This window comes from Balaenoptera physalus (assembly GCF_965194825.1).
Source record: "Balaenoptera physalus genome assembly, chromosome: 2".
Lineage (NCBI taxonomy): Eukaryota > Metazoa > Chordata > Mammalia > Artiodactyla > Balaenopteridae > Balaenoptera > Balaenoptera physalus.
This window is the reverse complement of record NC_138883.1, coordinates 82,272,537-82,291,595: the sequence shown is the minus strand read 5'-3', so window position 1 is coordinate 82,291,595 and position 19,059 is coordinate 82,272,537. Positions and strand designations below refer to the sequence as shown.

Below are 19,059 nucleotides of genomic sequence, written 5' to 3'. Positions count from 1 at the left end.
CCCCACCTTATTTTTTGGTTTATATAAATTATCTCAGGTTGTGATTTCTTTGTTTTGACTTACTGCAAAACACCTTATGGTGCTATTATTGTGGAGAATAGACCAATTTTTTTTTTTTTTTTAGTGTAACAATGATGCAAGTTTCTAGTGCTTCCCCTTATACTTAGAAATGTAATCTTGGAAATCAAATTAAGAATAAGAATATTTAGTTAAGAATCTATGTTTTCCAGGTAACTAAAGTTTTCAAAGTTTCATGTAGAAAAATGTTACACTTGTTTAATATATCTTTAGGCTAAAATAAAAAACCCAATCTTAAACACATATTCCAAAGTGTATCACAAAACCTAAAGTAAATTTCAACAAAACAAACATCCTTAAGATTCTTTAAATCTGGAGGAAAGTACGTATTTCCTGTATTTCGGAGACATATAGGTATTAAGAAACATCTCTGTAGTGTTCATTTAAGGGGGGGCTGGGAGAGAAAAAGAAAAGACAAGACTTACCCAAGATATCAGATGGCACTATACACATGAATTGAAAGTGCATTTGTATTACTTCAAAAGTTCATTTTAGGCACTGCTGAATAACCAATGAAAATAGGTAGTTTTAAGTTTCCCCCTTTAAATTTTAACCCCTGCCCAACATCATCCCAGAGACACACACACTCTCTGAAGTTGTCATGATGAAATACAGTGATGTTTATTTTTTCTAAAAAATTCTCCCTGACTGGTAATGGGAGGAAAAGTAAGAATACCATTTTGGTAATGGCTTTTGCAAGTTGAAAGAATTGGTTCTATAAATGCTTTGGCAGCACATTAAGTTTGATTGCCAGTTCCAAATATTGATAAATATTTTAAAACAGGATATGTAAGAAAAAAGTGCTTAAAATCTTTCAACAAGACACATTAGGGAAAAGATTGGTTTTACAGTTCCTTTGAGATATTTCTTATTCCTGCTTTCTCCATTTGGAGGTGGCCACCACTTAAATAGCCCTTTACTGGTAGTAATGATGAACCCTGTCAGATCCCAACTGCCACCTCACGTATGGTCTATAAATCATCCAGTAGGTGGTGCTGAAGTTACATACCTCATATTTCTTCAGAAATCAAATGATTCCCCTGTCAAGTCAGGAGACAAATCATTTAAGGATTATCAATTCTGAACAAGCCATCAGACGAAAGTCTTTCTTGTCATGCCATCTAGATGATTTCATTTTCAATATTTACTATTACTTAAGCAGTTTTGTTTAGCCATTTGCTTCTACTACCAGATTAAAACCAAAGAGAAAGGTTTTAGAGGACAAGCCAATTGGCAGTGCCAAATCTGTATGCAGAACGAGAAAATGTTCCTGAATATACCTATACACGTTTAAGAATGAGAAATTTAACCTAAGAATTCACATAAGAATTCTAATTTACTCAAGAGAAAATTTCCACATAGGGATTCAGGTAACATTATATTATCAGTTAGTCTTCTAGACTGATTTGGAACCTGGGTGTGTTAAACTATAAAGATCCAAGGTAAAATAAAAACCATTTCATGACCATAGTTTTTAATGAAGAAACTTGTTTAAAACTGTAAAGGAAAAAATGGGGATGGGACGGAAAAATCTTAGCAGCAAAGTGGTTAAACAAATTGAAAATATTAATGCACAAACATTAAAATATTAAAGCATATATGTTGCATATAAAATACAGTACAGGACCAGGAGTTGCACTATACTGATTAGTGCTCAACAGAAGAAATGATTAAATTTGTTCTTCCCAGAAGTATATACACAGTTCATTTCCACAGCATTTTCCTATATAGCCAGCAAGTTATTTTCTTCAGTTGTTCACACCTGATCAAACCTGAATTATAAACTCAGCACTTACAAATATGAAAAGTCATTCACAAGGAAAACCAGTATTTCCATTTTACCAATAAAAAGTAATTTTGAAAGTTAACAGTCTATTCTAGGAAACCAAGTTTAGCTGAAAACTTCAGGGATGAAGATCATCTGGTGTAGCAGCTTCCAAATATATAAACAGTAAAAATAAGACTTAAAACTGCTGCTACGGTGTCATGTTTTGGACTTAGTTAATCCAATTAATTTTTAGTACAAAACTAGAAATAACCTCTTCTTCATAACATCTATAGTTATCAATATATTTTTCTTCTTTTCAATGTGAAATAATACTTTAAGATGATCTATATACACAATGTTGTCAGTTCAAGCTGTCATATAAATATAAATGCTTTCTTAAAAAAAGTATTTTACAGACAGATAGTGTTATATACATTGTTCAGTTTGATCTGGGGCAAAAGAAGAAAGCTAACACAAGCTTAAGTGTGATACGTAGAAAGAATGATTACATAAATGACATTTAAAAACCTGCATAGAAAATGAGCTTCTAACAGTAGTGTGATTTTAATTTTTATCACTTCTGAAACTTCAAGCCATTAAAAAAAGGCACACTTCTCAACTTTTCCCTTTAAGGGAATGTTCTTAAGGAACCCCTTACTTGGTTAGAGTTTTAATGTAACACTTAAAAAAAAAAAAAGACAATTTGACCCCAAAGTACTTCAAACAATTTGCTAGAACATTTATCCAACTACTTTGTAAATAAAACATCCAGTAAGACAATGCTCTGCAAAAGAAATAAATTTATACGTACAAGATATTTCACTCACAATGCTGGATTAAATACTTTCTTGGGATAGTTTAGCACATCCTTTACATAAAATAATTTTGCTTTTGGCCAGTTTAAATAAAATAAAATGCAATTGAGAAAAGTTATCATTGTTATGTGATAATAAGCACTGAGAATTAAGCTAAAAAGTTAGTAACACAGCTGAACATATTCTGGTTTAGCAGAATGATAAGTGGAAATCTCAGGAGGAAACTGTTTTACTTACTCCAACTATCCAGTTACACTTTTCACCTTGTAAAACATTTGTAAATGCAATATAATTTTTTGAAGGAGGAAACTCTGAAAGAAAACAACTTGCTGGTTGAATACCACAAAAAACAAAACAACAACCCAAAACCTTACTTTTTTCTATAATGTTTACTCAGTCTCTTTTCATATAAAAATAAGTGTTATGTTCCCATCATAACATTAGACAATTACATCTGTGCTTTAAAAAAAAGTTGGTCACTCAAGGCTATTAGAATATTTTTTTAAGGATTTTAGATTACCAGAATGTACAGATATAACTCAATATAAACTGTAGCCAAAGGGAAATGACAATGAAAATATCAAATCATTCACATGGAACAAAAATGTTATTAACTAGATAAGTAAAATATTCAAAATATAATGGAATGTGACAGTAGATATATGTACATCTACTTCAGAACTAGGAAGGGGAGGAAAAGTTTAATATGTAATAATTCGTACCTTATATTTAGTTAAATATAAACATTTGTTATTTATACATAAAACTGCTTTCAAAAAACAACTAATAAATGATTTAGTTGCACTTGTTTTACTTCTTACAGTTCCCAAGTGTTAACTTTTTTTAGATTGAAATCAACTGTCCCCTAGTGCACTTTAAGTTTATATCTTAATGAATTCAAACCTTTAAAAGTCCCATCACCTAATGCATAAATATACAAAAATGCCAAAAAATTAATCCCTTTTAGTTGGATCATATTTATGCTCACTTTATATAGCCAATAACCAGAAATGGTTTCCTTTTGCAAATATTCTTTAGAACCTGCAACAAAACATGCCATGCACTCCAGGGAAAAAGTTAGGCATGGCTAGCATTTGTGAAATGCCAAGAACTGATGAGTTCTGCTTCCTCCACGTGTGGCCCCAATGATACCAGGCAAGATTTCATAATGCTTGCCAAAAGCTTCCACAAATCCAAGTTAGCTAATTCCTGGACACAGAGATTTTAAGCTCATTTTGGCACTGGATGCTTTCATCCAGCAGCTTTATGTTTCCCACCACAGCACCCACACGCCTCACCACAACGATGGCACATTCTCAAAGGGACGTAGCAGCACATACATGGTACAATGAAAGACAAAGCTACTAGGGCTAACCATCGTAAGCAGAACTTGTCATCGCTAGTGTCACATGAACAGGGATCAGAAAAATCTCCCTCTGAGTCTGACATACAATGATACAACATGCTCTCTGCACAGAGCATGCAACTAACTTGATATATGCATCTTTTAATAGGGTCTGGAGCATCCTGACATTTTCCCCTGCCATTTTCTTCATGATTAAACCTTTCTTGGCAGTATACGCAGCGAGAACGTTCACCATCTTCTTTTCTTCGTTTTGACTTCTTAAATTTTAATGAGGAAGGCTGTGTCTTAAATACCACAGAGTCTTTGAGTGAACTTAACTTAGTCTCATCCCCACAAGAGTATAGATAGTCTGATTTTTTACTGTCTGGTTTAGAAAACTGAATACTGGAGTCAGTATCATCTCTCTCCAAGTCACTTTTCCACATGTCAGGATGTCTGTAGTCTGCATAGCGACGTATTAAGATATCGCGAGGGTTTATTCTGACAATCTCATCCTCATCTTGAAAGCTGACATGTCGGATTGATTTCAAAGGGACCTAAAAAGGAAAGAGATGAAAATTGCAATAATGACTGTGAAGGTTAATTTTATGTGCCAACTTGGCTGGGCCACAGTGCCCAGATATTTGGCAAACATTATTTTACATGTTTAAGTGAAGATGTTTCTTGGACGAGATAAACATTTCAATGGGTAGACCGTAAGTGTAGCAGATTATTCTCCATGACGTAGGTGGCTTTCATCCAATCAGTTGAAGGCTTTAATAGTACAAAGACTGACCTTGCTGGAGCAAGAAGGAATTCTACCAGCAGTCTGCCTTTGGATACAGACTACAGCTCTTCCCTGGGTCTCAAGCCTGACAGCCTACCCTGCAGATTTTGAATATGTACCTCTACCATCACATGAGCCAATTCCTTAAAATAAATCTCTTTCTCTTTATATATATATCTCTCTTGTTGGTTCTGTTTCTCTGGAGAACCCTGACTCATACAGATTTTAGTACCAAGGTGTAGGATGTTGTGCTAACAAACATCTAAAAATGTGGCAGTGCCTTTGGAACTGGGTAATGGGTAGGGGCTGAAAGAGTTTTGAGGTGCATGTTATAAAAAGGCTAGGTAACTTTGAAGAGACTTGGTAGAAATAAGAACATTAAAGGTGCTTCTGGTGAGGGCTTGGATGGAAATGAGGAACATACTGTTGACACCAGAGGAAAGTTGATCCTTGTTATAAAGTGGCAAAGAATGCGGGTGAATTGTATTCTAGTCTCTTGTGGAAGGTAGAATTTGTGAGTGATGGACTTGGATATTTAGCAGAAATTTACAAGCAAAGTGCTGAGGGTGCAGCCTAGTTCCTCCCTGCTGCTTATACTACAATATGAGAAGAAAGTGATTAATTGAAATAGTAATTTTTGAAACAAAAATGAACCAGAATTTGAAGAGCAAGAAAATTCTCAGGAAGATGCTATCACTGATGGCCAAGGGGGTGGGGCCACCTCCCTCATGAGCCCAGAGGAATTTTGCCTCAGGATGAATCAAACTTTGAGTTCACTTACACTTGACTTAGATGGTATTTAGATGGGATTTGGGACCTAGAGGTGATGCCAGAATGGGTTAAGTTTTTTGGGGTGTTGTGATGGGGTGAATGTATTTTGCATGTGAGAAGAGGGACCAGAGGGTGGAATGTTATGGGCTGAACTGTGTCCCCCCAAATCCATATGTTGATGCCCCAATCCTCAGTATATCAGAATGTGACTGCATTTGGAAATAGGGCCTTTTAAAATGGTGATTAAAATATAAGGCCCTTAGGGTAGGCCTTAATCCAATTTGATTGGTATCCTTATAAGAAGAAGAAACTTGGACAGAAAGAGAGAGAGAGAGAGACCAGAGATGTGGGTGCACAGAGGAAAAAAAGCACAGCCAGAAGGTGACCATTGGCAAGCCAAGGAGAAAGGCCACAGAAGAAACCAAATGCATCAACACCTTGAACTGGGACTTCCAGTTTCCAGAACTGTAAGCAAATACATTTTTGTTGTTCAAGCCACTCTGTCTGTGGTATTTTGTTATGACAGCCCTGGCAAACTAATACAAAGACATACGTGTTCATAGGTGGGCTATACAAGTCTCTGAAAATGACTTAAAACACATCACACTCTCTCATCCTTCTGGGGAGGCTATTTCCTTGAGGCCAGGGAGAAAAGTAAACCTTTCAGGCATAAATCAAAATGACGCTTCCCTTCACCCATATAAGTGGGCGTCTAGTAGTCACATTTCTATCTTCTAGTGCCGGTCCCTGGACACAGTGACTACTCTGTAAGTAAGCACATGGATCCACGTTGGGGCAGACTTCTATTCCCCATATATTTGGAATTGTGGCTAAAAAAAGTCCACGTCTGGACTAAAGGTGGAGTGATGGATGCAGACCATTAAATTACAACATACGATTCCTATTGGTGATAAGTATACTGACAATCCCCCAGACTCAAACCAGAAATTTGGAGGGAATTTAAGTAATGGGGTTTAGAAGTATATATAAACAAATAGAAAATTTATATACTAAAAAACAATTCTAGTACAACTATATGGAGAATTAGAAAGACTGGAAAATTTCACTTACATGTTAATTAGTTACATTCCAAATCAGAAGATAAAACTAAGATTACTTACCTTATTTTGGGACTTTAGGCTTCCACATTCCTTGGGTATTTGCCGCTGTACATATTCTATACTTCTGCCCTGAATGTCTAGGCCTGGATGACTGAACATTATCTAAAATACAAACAATTTCTACTTAAGTGACAAAAGAATGCATTCCTTACTTTTAATAAAACTATATATAATGTGTATTCCAAAACTTCATAATCTATTAGCAGTAAGGTTTTTCAAAATGGTTTTAACAAAAAGCATTACTTGAGTCATCCTATTTATTATTTAAACTTAGGTCTTTCCTTATACATTTAAAATTTAATTTAAAAAGTAATACAGACTTCTGGTTTCTGTTTTGGCATATAAGGAGCTTGGAAGCTGCCACTCTATTGTAACAACAAGTAAAAAAGCTGAACAACAACAAAAAAATATCGACAACTCCTCTTAGATCCATGGAGAGGAGGACACAGGGCAAACCCCACCCCTAAGACTGCAGAGAGAGACAGCAAAAAAAAGGGAGTCACTGCTTACCAGAGCAGAGACTCATGAGTGAAAATCACCATGGAAACCAGTGCCAGGGTGGGGGGGGGAAAAAAAAAACTCAACTGTAATTGACAAATTGCTGGAGGCTCAGGATGGACAACTCGGAGAGTTAAAAAAAACTCCTGGTTGGCGGTGGGGACAGTCATTGTGAAGCCCCCAAACTCTTGTGAGTTTTCCTCTAGGAGATCAACCAGGTTCCCACAATAAGTATCAGAAAAATCCGTACATGCTTCCAGCAGGGGAGTGGAGAAGGAACCATTATGAAATGTGCCAGAACACTCTGTTCTTAACAAGGCCTGTCCTCAGGAAAAACTAGTTAAGGAGGGTCTGACCTACTGTGGTATTATCAGAGTCTATTTGATCTGAAGGAGGGGATATACCCAACACTAGTCAACTCTAACCATCTGACGCACCTAAGGGAGAGAAAAAACTGATAAATAATTGTGATATTCACAATCCTGAGGGAAAGGCTCAGACTAAAAGACTGAGACCTAATCACAACTGTAGAATACTTCCTCTTCCTGTACACTTTACCACTACATCACTAAAGGCTTATTTACAGCAGTTCCTTTTACCCAGCACATCATGTCTAGCAACCAAGAAAAATGATTAAAAAAACATACCAAAAGACGAAAATACATTTTGAAATGACAGAACAAGCATCAGAACCAGATATGGCAGGGATATTGGACTCAGCAGACTAGGAATTTAAAACAACTATGATTAATATGCTAAGACTCCAATGTTTAAAGTAGATAGCATACAAGAACAAATGAGCAATGAAAGCAGAGAAATAGAAATCCTAATAAAGAATACCACCCCCCCCAAAAAATCTATAGATCAGAAGTACTAAGAATAAGAATAACTTTGATGAGCTTAGTAGACTGGACATGGCTGAGGAAAAAAATCTCTGAGCTTGAGGATTAAGCAATAGAAATCTCCAAAATTGAAAGGAAAGATAATAAAGACTGAAAAAAAAAAAGACTATTCAAGAACTGTGGGACAACTACAAAAGGTGTAACATACACAAAACAGAAAGAACAGATGAAGAAAGAGCGAAAGGAACAAAAGAAATATATGAAATAATAATGACTGAGAATTTACCCAAATTAATGTCAGATGTCCAATCACATATCCAAGAAGCTCAGAGAACAGCAAGCAGGAAAATGGAGGGAAGGAAAAAGGAAAAAAAAAAAAAAGCACCTAAGCATATCATTTTCAAACTATAAAAAATCAAAGAAAAAAATCCTGAAAGATGCCAGAGGAAAAAATATTTTACTTATAAAGAGTAATTAACATCTGACTTCTCTGCAGAAACCATGCAAGCAAGAAGAGTGAAGTGAAATAGTTAAAGTGGTAAGAGAAAAAATCCGCCAACCTAGAATTCTGTACCCTGCAAAATTATCCTTCAGAAGTGAAGGAGACTGGTGGGAATGTATTGGTGCAACCACTGTGGAAAAGAGTATGGAGGTTTCTCAAAAAACTAAAAATAGAACTACCATATGACCCAGCAATTCCACTTCTGGGTATATATCTGAAAGAAACATGAACACTAATTTGAAAAGATACATGCACCCCAATGTTTATAGCAGCAGTATTTACAATTGCCAAGCTATGGAAGCAACCTAAGTGTCCATCAACAGATGAATGGATAAGACGTGGTGTGTATACACACACACACACGTGTGAGCGCACACACGCACACACACACACACGAAATGGAATATTATCATCCATAAAAAAGAATGAAATTTTGACATTTCCAACAACATAGATGGACTTGGAGGGTATTTCACTAAGTGAAGTAAGTCAGACAGAGAAAGAAAAATACTCTATGAAACCACTTGCATGTGAAATCTAAAAAATACAACAAACTATTGACTATAACAAAAAAGAAACAGACTCTCAGATACAGAGAACAAATTAGTGGTTCTCAGTGGGTAGAGGGAAGAGGGGAGGGGCAACATGGGGGTAGGGGATTAAGAGAGACAAGCTATCATGTAAAAGAAAAATTAAATTAAAAAATAAACATTAAAAAAAATGTGAGAGACATAAAGACTTTCTTAAGCAAAAAAAAATGGAGGAAATTTGTTGCTGGTAGACCTGCCTTATAAGAAATGTTAACAGACGTTCTTTAGAGAGAAGGAAAATAATATAGGTCAGAAACTTGTATCTACATGAGAATGGAAGAGCATTTAAGAAGAAATAAGTGAAAATAAAATAAAAATTTTAATTTTCTCATTCTTAACTGAGCTAACAGAAGTTTGTTCAAAAAATAGCAACAGTGGGGGACCTCCCCGGCGGTCCAGTGGTTAAGAATCCATGCTTCCACTGCAAGGGGCATGGGTTCAATCCTTGGTCAGGGAACTAAAGGTCCTGCATGCCAAGCAGCGTGGCCAAAAACAAAAACAAACAGCAACAGTGTATTTGATCATGTATGATTATGCACATATTTACATACATATGCATATATATATGTACATAAAATAAGATGACTGACAGCAGTGATGCAAGGGGTGGAAGGAGGAATTAGGATTATGGTTATTATAAAGTACTCCCACTCACTGTAAAGTGGTTTAGTGTTGTTAGAGTAAAAGTAAATGGCTGGAGAATAATACACCACGCTAATACTAACCAAAAGAAAGCAGGAGTTCCTATATTAATTTCAGACAGAGCAGACTTCAAAACAAAGAAAGTTATCAGTGATAAAGAAGGCATTATATAATGATAAAGGGGTTAATTCCCCAAGAAGACATAACAATCCTCAATGTATATGTGTTTAACAACACAGCATCAAATTACATGAGGCAAAAACTGATAGAACCTCAAGGAAACGGATACACCCATTATCATAGCTGGAGACTTCAACATCCCTCTCTATCAGAAATGAACAGACTGATGTCTTGAGAACCAAAAGTAACTTTACAATCTCTGCATACCTGGAATCCATCCTTCTTGGCTTCTTTTGGCTCACTACTGGATCTTCCGAATGAAGCAGACCCAATTTTCTGTGGGTCTGAAATTTCACCAGGGGTTTGCTTTTACCATGTGTCCTAGGGTTCTGTCTGTTCATTTTTTGGGTTGTTGTTGTTTTTCTTTCTTCCTTTTTTTCTGAGTCATGTGGCTGGGAGGGTCTTGGTACTCCGAATGGGTGTCGGGCCTGAGCCTCCACGGTGGGAGTACTGAGTCCAGGACACTGGACCACCAGAAACCTCCCAGCCCCACATATTATCAATCAGCGAGAGCTCTCTCAGAGATCTTCATCTCAACACTAAGACCCAGCTCCACCCAACGGCCAGCAAGCTCCAGTGCTGGATGCCCCATGCCAAACAACCAGCAAGACAGGAACACAGTATGACTTTAGGCAGCCTCTCTGCTCCATGAGCAGAGAGGCTGCCTAAAGTCATACTAAGTTCAAGGACACTCCAAAACACACCACTGGCTGCAGCCCTGCCCACCAGAAGGACAACAAACAGCTCCACCCACCAGAACACAGGCACCAGTCCCCTCCACCAGGAAGCCTACACAAGCCACTGAACCAACCTCACCCACTGGGGGGACACACCAAAAATAACAGGAAATATGAACCTGCAGCCTGTGAAAAGGAGACCCCAAACACAATAAGTTAAACAAAATGAGAAAACAGAGAAATATGCAGCAGATGAAGGAGCAAGGTAAAAACCCACCAGACCAAACAAATGAAGAGGAAATAGGCAGTCTACTTGAAAAAGAATTCAGAGTAATGATAGTAAAGGTGATCCAAAATCTTGGAAATAGAATAGAGAAAATACAAGAAATGTTTAACAAGGACCCAGAAGAACTAAAAAGCAAACAAATAATGAACAACACAATAAGTAAAATTAAAAATTCTCTAGAAGGAATCAATACCAGAATAACTGAGGCAGAAGAACGGACAGGTGACTTGGAAGATAAAATAGTGGAAATAACTACCGCAGAGCAGAATAAAGAAAAAAGAATGAAAAGAATTGAGGACAGTCTCAGAGACCTCTGGGACAACAGTAAATGAACAAACATTTGATTACAGGGGTCTCAGAAGAAGAAGAGAAAAAGAAAGGGTCTGAGAAAATATTTGAAAAGATTATAGTTGAAAACTTCCCCAACATGGGAAAGGAAATAGTCAGTCAAGTACAGGAAGTGCAGAGAGTCCCATACAGGATAAAGCCAAGGAGAAACATGACAAGACACATATTAATCAAACTATCAAAAAATAAATTCAAAGAAAAAATATTAAAAGCAGCAAGGGAAAAGCAACAAATAACATACAAGGGAAACCTCATAAGATTAACAGCTGATCTTTCAGCAGAAACTCTCCAAACCAGAAGGGAGTGGTAGGATATATTAAAGTGATGAAAGGGAAAAACCTACAACCAAGATTACTCTACCCAGCAAGGATCACATTCAGATTCAACAGAGAAATTAAAACCTTTACAGACAAGCAAAAGTTAAGAGAATTCAGCACCACTAAACCAGCTTTACAACAAATGCTAAAGGAACTTCTCTAGGCAGGAAACACAAGAGAAGGAAAAGATCTACAAAAACAAACTGAAAACAATTAAGAAAATGGTAATAGGACCATACATATCGATAATTAACTTCAATGTAAATGGATTAAATCTTCCAACCAAAAGACACAGATTGGCTGAATGGATACAAAAACAAGACCCGCATATATGCTGTCTACAAGAGACCCACTTCAGACCTAGGGACACATACAGACTGCAAGTGAGGGGATGGAAAAAGGTATTCCATACAAATGGAAATCAAAAGAAAGCTGAAGTAGCAATACTCATATCAGACAAAACACAGACTTTAAAATAAAGACTATTACAAGAGACAAAGAACTACATAATGATCAAGGGATCAATCCAAGAAGAAGATATAACAATTGTGAATATTTATGTACCCAACATAGGAGCACCGCAATACATAAGGCAAATGCTAACAGCCATAAAAGGGGGAATCAACAGTAACAATAATAGTAGGGTACTTTAACACCCACCCCACTTTCACCAAAGGACAGATCATCCAAAATGAAAATAAAAAAGGAAACACAAGCTTTAAAAGACACATTAGACCAGATAGACTTAATTGATATTTATAGGACATTCCATCCAAAAACAACAGAATACACTTTCTACTTAAGTGCTCATGGAACATTCTCCAGGATAGATCATATCTTGGGTCACAAATCAAGCCTCAGTAAATTTAAGAAAACTGAAATAGTAACAAGTATCTTTTCCGACCACAATGCTATGAGACGAGATATCAATTACAGGAAAAAAACTGTAAAAAATATAAACACATGGAGGCTAAACAATATTCTACTAAATAACCAAGAGATCACTGAAGAAATCAAACAGGAAATCAAAAAATTCCTAGAAACAAATGACAATGGAAACAAGATGGCCCAAAACCTATGGGATGCAGCAAAAGCAGTTCTAAGATGGAAGTTTATAACAATACAATCCTACCTCAAGAAACAATAAAAATCTCAAATAAACAACCTAACCTTACACCTAAAGCAATTAGAGAAAGAAGAACAAAAAAACCCGCCAAAGTTAGCAGAAGGAAGGAAATCATAAAGATCAGATCAGAAATAAATGAAAACAAAATGAAGGAAACAAGAGCAAAGATCAAAAAAACTAAAAAAGCTGGTTCTTTGAGAAGATAAACAAAACTGATAAACCATTAGCCAGACTCATCAAGAAAAAAAGGGAGAAAACTCAAATCAACAGAATTAGAAATGCAAAAGGAGAAGTAACAACTGACACTGCAGAAATACAGAGGATCATGAGAGACTACTACAAGCAACTATATGCCAATAAAATGGACAACCTGGAAGAAATGGACAAATTCTTAGAAAAGCATAACCTTCTGAAACTGAACCAGGAAGAAATAGAAAATATGAAGAGACCAATCACAAGTACTGAAACTGAAACTGTGATTAAGAATCTTCCAACAAACAAAAGCCCAGGACCAGATGGCTTCACAGGTGAATTCTATCAAACATTTAGAGAAGAGCTAACACCCACCCTTCTCACACTCTTCCAAGATATAGCAGAGGGGGGAACACTCCCAAATTCATCCTACGATGCCACCATCACCCTGATACCAAAACCAGACAAAGATGTCACAAAGAAAGAAAACTACAGACCAATATCACTGATGAACATAGATGCAAAAATCCTCAACAAAATACTAGCAAACAGAATCCAACAGCACGTTAAAAGGACCATACACCATGATCAAGTGGGGTTTATCACAGGAACGCAAGGATTCTTCAATATATGCAAATCGATCAATGTGATACACCATATTAACAAACTGAAGGATAAAAACCGTATGATCCTCTCAATAGATGCAGAAAAAGCTTTTGACAAAATTCAACACCCATTTATGATAAAAACTCTCCAGAAAGTGGGCATAGAGGGAACCTACCTCAACATAATAAAGGCCATATATGACAAACCCACAGCCAACATCGTTCTCAATGGTGAAAAAGTGAACCCATTTCCTCTAAGATCAGGAATAAGACAAGGTTGCCTACTCTCACCACTGTTATTCAACATGGTTTTGGAAGTTTTAGCCACAGCAATCAGAGAAGAAAAAGAAATAAAAGGAATCCAAATTGGAAAAGAAGAAGTAAAACTGTCACTGTTTGCAGATGACATGATACTATACATAGAGAACCCTAAAGATGCTACCAGAAAACTACCAGACATAATCAATGAATTTGGTAAAGTAGCAGGATACAAAATTAATGCACAAAATCTCTTGCATTCCTATACACTAATGATGAAAAATCTGAAAAAGAAATTAAGGAAACAATCCCATTTACCATTGCAACAAAGAGACTAAAATACCTAGGAATAAACCTACCTAAGGAGACAAAAGACCTGTATGCAGAAAACTGTAAGACACTGATGAAAGAAATTAAAGACGATACAAACAGATGGAGAGATATAACATGTTCTTGGATTGGAAGAATCAACCTTGTGAAAATGACTATACTACTACCCAAAGCAATCTACAGATTCAATGTAATCCCTAGCAAGCTACCAATGACATTTTTCACAGAACTAGAACAAAAAGTTTTACAATATGAATGGAAACACAAGAGACCCCGAACAGCTGAAGCAATCCTGAGAAAGAAAAATGGAGCTGGAGGAATCAGGCTCCCTGACTTCACACTATACTACAAAGGTACAGTAATCAAGACAGTATGGTTGGTACTGGCTCAAAAACAGAAATATAGATCAATGGAACAGGATAGAAAGCCCAGAGAAACCCATGCACACATGGTCACCTTATCTGTGATAAAGGAGGCAAGGATACACAATGGACAAAAGACAGCCTCTTCAATAAGTGGTGCTGGGAAAACTGGACAGCTACATGTAAAAGAATGAAATTAGAACACTCCGTAACACCATACACAAAAATAAACTCAAAATGGATTAAAGACCTAAATGTAAGGCTAGACACTATAAAACTCTTAGAGGGAAACATAGGCAGAACACTCTATGACATAAATCACAGCAAGATCCTTTTTGACCCACCTCCTAGAGAAATGGAAATAAAAACAAAAATGATCAAATGGGACCTAATGAAACTTCAAAGCTTTTGCACAGCAAAGGAAACCATAAACAAGACGAAAAGATAACCCTCAGAATGGGAGAAAATATTTGCAAATGAAGCAACTGACAAAGGATTAATCTCCAAAATATACAAGCAGCTCATGCAGTTCAATATGAAAAAAACAAACAACCCAATCCAAAAATGGGCAGAAGACCTAAATAGACATTTCTCCAAAGAAGATATACAGATTGCCGACAAACACATGAAAGGATGCTCAACATCACTAATCATTAGAGAAATGCAAATCAAAACCACAATGAGGTATCACCTCACACCGGTGAGAATGGCCATCATCCAAAAATCTCCAAACAATAAATGCTGGAGAGGGTGTGGAGAAATGGGAACCCTCTTGCACGTTGGTGGGAATGTAAATTGACATAGCCACTATGGAGAACAGTTTGGAGGTTCCTTAAAAAACTAAAAATAGAATTACCGTATGACCCAGCAATCCCACTACCGGGCATATACCCTGAGAAAACCATAATTCAAAAAGAGACATGTACCACAATGTTCATTGCAGCACTATTTACAATAGCCAGGAAATGGAAGCAACCTAAGTGTCCGTTGACAGATGAATGGATAAAGAAGATGTGGCACATATATATAATGGAGTATTACTTGCCTATGAAAAGAAATGAAATTGAGTTATTTGCAGTGAGGTGGATGGACCTAGAGTCTGTCATACAGAGTGAAGTAAGTCAGAAAGAGAAAAACAAATACCGTATGCTAACACATATATATGGAACCTAAAAAAAAAAAGTGCTTCTGATGAACCTAGGGGCAGGACAGGAATAAAGACACAGACGTAGAGAATGGACTTGAGGACACGGGGAGTGGGTAAGGTAAGCTGGGATGAAGTGAAAGAGTAGCATTGACATATATACACTACCAAATGCAAAATAGAAAGCTAGTGGGAAGCAGCTGCATAACACAGGGAGATCAGCTCAGTGCTCTGTGACCACCTAGAGGTGTGGGATAGGGAGGGTGGGAGGGAGGTGTAAGAGGGAGGGGATATGGGGATATATGTATACATATAACTGGTTCATTTTGTTACACAGTAGAAACTAACACAACATTGTAAAGCAATTATACTCCAGTAAAGATGCCAAAAAATAATAAAGAAATGAACAGATTCAGCAGGCAGAGAATCAGTAAGGACACAGGTGAACCAAACAACACCTTCAATCAAGTGGATATAATTGACATCTGAAGACTACTTCATCCAACAACAGCAGAATACATTTTCTCAAGCTTACATGGAACCTTAAGCAAGATAGACCACATTCTTGAACATAAAACAAACCTTAACAAATTTAAAAGAGTAGAAATCATACAATGTCCGTTCTCAGACTACAAAGGAATTAACGTAGAACTCAGTAACAGAAGGGTATCTGGAAAATCACCAAATAAGTGGAGGTTAAACAACACACTTCTAAATAATGCATGGGTCAAAGAAGAAATCTCAAGAGAAATTAAAAATTATTTTGAACGAAACAGAAATGAAAACACAACTTATCAAATGTTGTGGGATACAGCAATAGTAGTGCATAGAGGGAAATTTATAGCATTAAATATATAAGGAAAGAAGATCTAAAATCAATAATATAAGTTTCTACCTTAGAAAACTAGGAAAAGATTCAATCCACAGCAAGGAAAAGAAATAATAAGAATTAGAGTAGAAATCAATGAAACTGAAAGTAGGAAATCAACAGAGAATATTAATTAAACCAAAAGCTGGTTCTTTAAAAAGATCTGCAAAACTGATAAGCCTCTAGTCAGGACAACTAAGAGAAAAAAAAAGAGGACACAAATCACTAACTATCAGAAACGAAAGAGGAGGTATCACTACAGATTCTATGAATATTTAAAAGGATAATAAAGGAATGCTATGAACAACTCTACATCCACAAATCTCATAACCTAGGTGAAATGGATCTATTCCTTGAAAGGCACAATCTGCCAAAACTCACACAAGAAGAAGAAAACAATCTGAATAGGTCTATATCTATTAAAGAAGTTGAACTGATAATTAATAACCTTCCAAAATAGAAAGCACATAGATCCAGCTGGAGTTTACTGGTGAATACCACAAAATATTTAAGGAAGAAATTATACCAATTCTCTCCAATCTCTTTCAGAAGATAGAAAACAGAAAATACTTCCTAACTCATTCCAAGAGGTCAGCATTATCTTAATCCTAAAACCAGACAAAAACATTACCAAAAAGGAAAACAAACAAAAATACAGACATCTCAAATAAACACTGATGCAAAAATCCTCAACAAAATATTAGCTCATTGAATCCAAAAATGTATAGAAAGAATTATACATCATGACCAAGTGGATTCAACCCCACTATGCAAGGCTGGTTTAATATTAAAAGATCTATTAATGTAACACATCAAATCACATGATCTTATCGATATATTGAGAAAAAGTATTTGACAAAATCCAACACCCATTCATGATAAAAACTCTGTAAATTGGGAACAGTGGAGAAGTTCTCCAACTTATAAAGAATATCTACAGAAACCCTGAAACTAATATAATTAATGGTGAGAAACTTTAAGTTTTCCCACTAAGATCAGGTACAAGGAGGCAAGGATGTCCCTTCTCTCACCATTCCTTTTCAACATCATACTGGAATTTCTAGCTAATGCAGTAAGACAAGAAAAAGAGATAAACAGTATACAGATTGAGAAGAAAGAAATAAAGCTGTCCATGTTCACAGATGACATGATCATCTATATAGAAAATTTGAAAAAAATCAACAAAATAACTCCTGCATCTAATAAATGATTTAAAGTAAAGTTGCAGGATACAAGGCTTATATACAAATGACAATCACTTTTCTATAACCAGCAATGAACAAGGGACTTCCCGGGTGGTCCAGGGGTTAAGACTCTGTGCTTCCACTGCAGGGGGCAAAGGTTTGATCCCGGGTCAGGGAACTAAGATTCCACATGCTATGCGGTGCAGCAAAAACAAACAAACAAACAAAAAAACCAGAAGTGGAATTTGAAATTAAAAACCATTTACGTTAGCATCCCCCAAAATGAAATACTTAATGCATAAATCTAACAAAATACGTACAAGATCTGTATGAGGAAAACTATCAAACTCTGATGAATGAAATCAAAGAAATAAATATAGATATTCCATGTTTGTAAATTGGAAGATTCAATGCTGTCAACATGTCAGTTTTTCCCCAGCTGGCCTATAGATTCAATGCAATCCCAATTAAAATCCCAGCAAGTTATTTTGTGGATATTAACAAAATGGTTCTAAAGTTTACATAGAGAGGCAAAAGACCCAGAATACCCAACACAATACTGAGGGAGAATAAAAGTTAGAGGACTGACATTACCTGACTTCAAGATCTTTTATAAAGCTACATTAAGAAAGATGGTGTGGTACCAGCAAAAAAAAAATAGGTCAATGGAACAGAATAGATGACTTTGGTTATGGCAGTGACTTTTAAGATATATCAAAGATTCATGAAAGAAAGCATTGATAAGCTGGGCCTCATTAAAATTAAAAACATCTACTCTGAAAAATAAAATCAAGAGAATGAGAAGACAAGTCACAGAGTAAGAGAAAATATTGCAAAAGATACCTGATAAAGGACTGATACCTAAAACGTACAAAAACCTTTTTTTTCTTTATATGTGTCATATTTTTCATTAATAGGTTTCTTCTTTAGATAAAAGGTACAAAGAACTATTAAAAAATCAACAATAAGAAAATAAACAACCTGATTAAAAAATGTGCCAAGGACCTCAACAGACACTTCCCCAAGGAAGATATACAGATGGCAAATCAGCATATTAAAAGATGCTCCACGCCGTAAGTCACCAGGGAAATGCAAGTTAAAAATACGAGATACCACTACACACCCAATAGCATGGCCAATATCCAGAACACTGACAACACCAAATGCTGGGGAGGACACGGAGCAACAGGAACCCTCATTCATTACTGATGGGAATGCAAAATGGTACGGCCACTTTGGAAGACAATTTGGCAGTTTCTTATAAAACTAAGCATACTCTTCCCATATGATCCAGCAATTGTACTCCTTGGTATTTGCCCAAGGGATTCAAAAACATGTCCACACAAAAACCTGCACACAAATGTTCACAGCAGCCTTATTCATAATTGCTAAAACTTGGAAGAAACTAAGTTTGTTTATCTAT

General features: G+C 36.2%; 1 protein-coding gene across 2 annotated transcripts in view; it reads right to left on the bottom strand.

The window, feature by feature from the left end:
• Window positions 1–286: 286 nt before the first annotated feature.
• The window catches only part of SPRED1 (sprouty related EVH1 domain containing 1), a 117,527-nt gene continuing 98,754 nt past the window's right edge, over window positions 287–19,059 (bottom strand). For both annotated transcript variants that reach the window (XM_082443280.1, XM_082443279.1), the window contains 2 exons: window positions 6,686–6,787; window positions 287–4,563 (listed from right to left, as the gene is read on the bottom strand). In XM_082443280.1, the coding sequence (XP_082299406.1) occupies window positions 3,913–4,563; window positions 6,686–6,787 (753 nt within the window). In that variant the 3' untranslated portion in view covers window positions 287–3,912. The remainder of the gene's footprint in view (window positions 4,564–6,685; window positions 6,788–19,059) is intronic.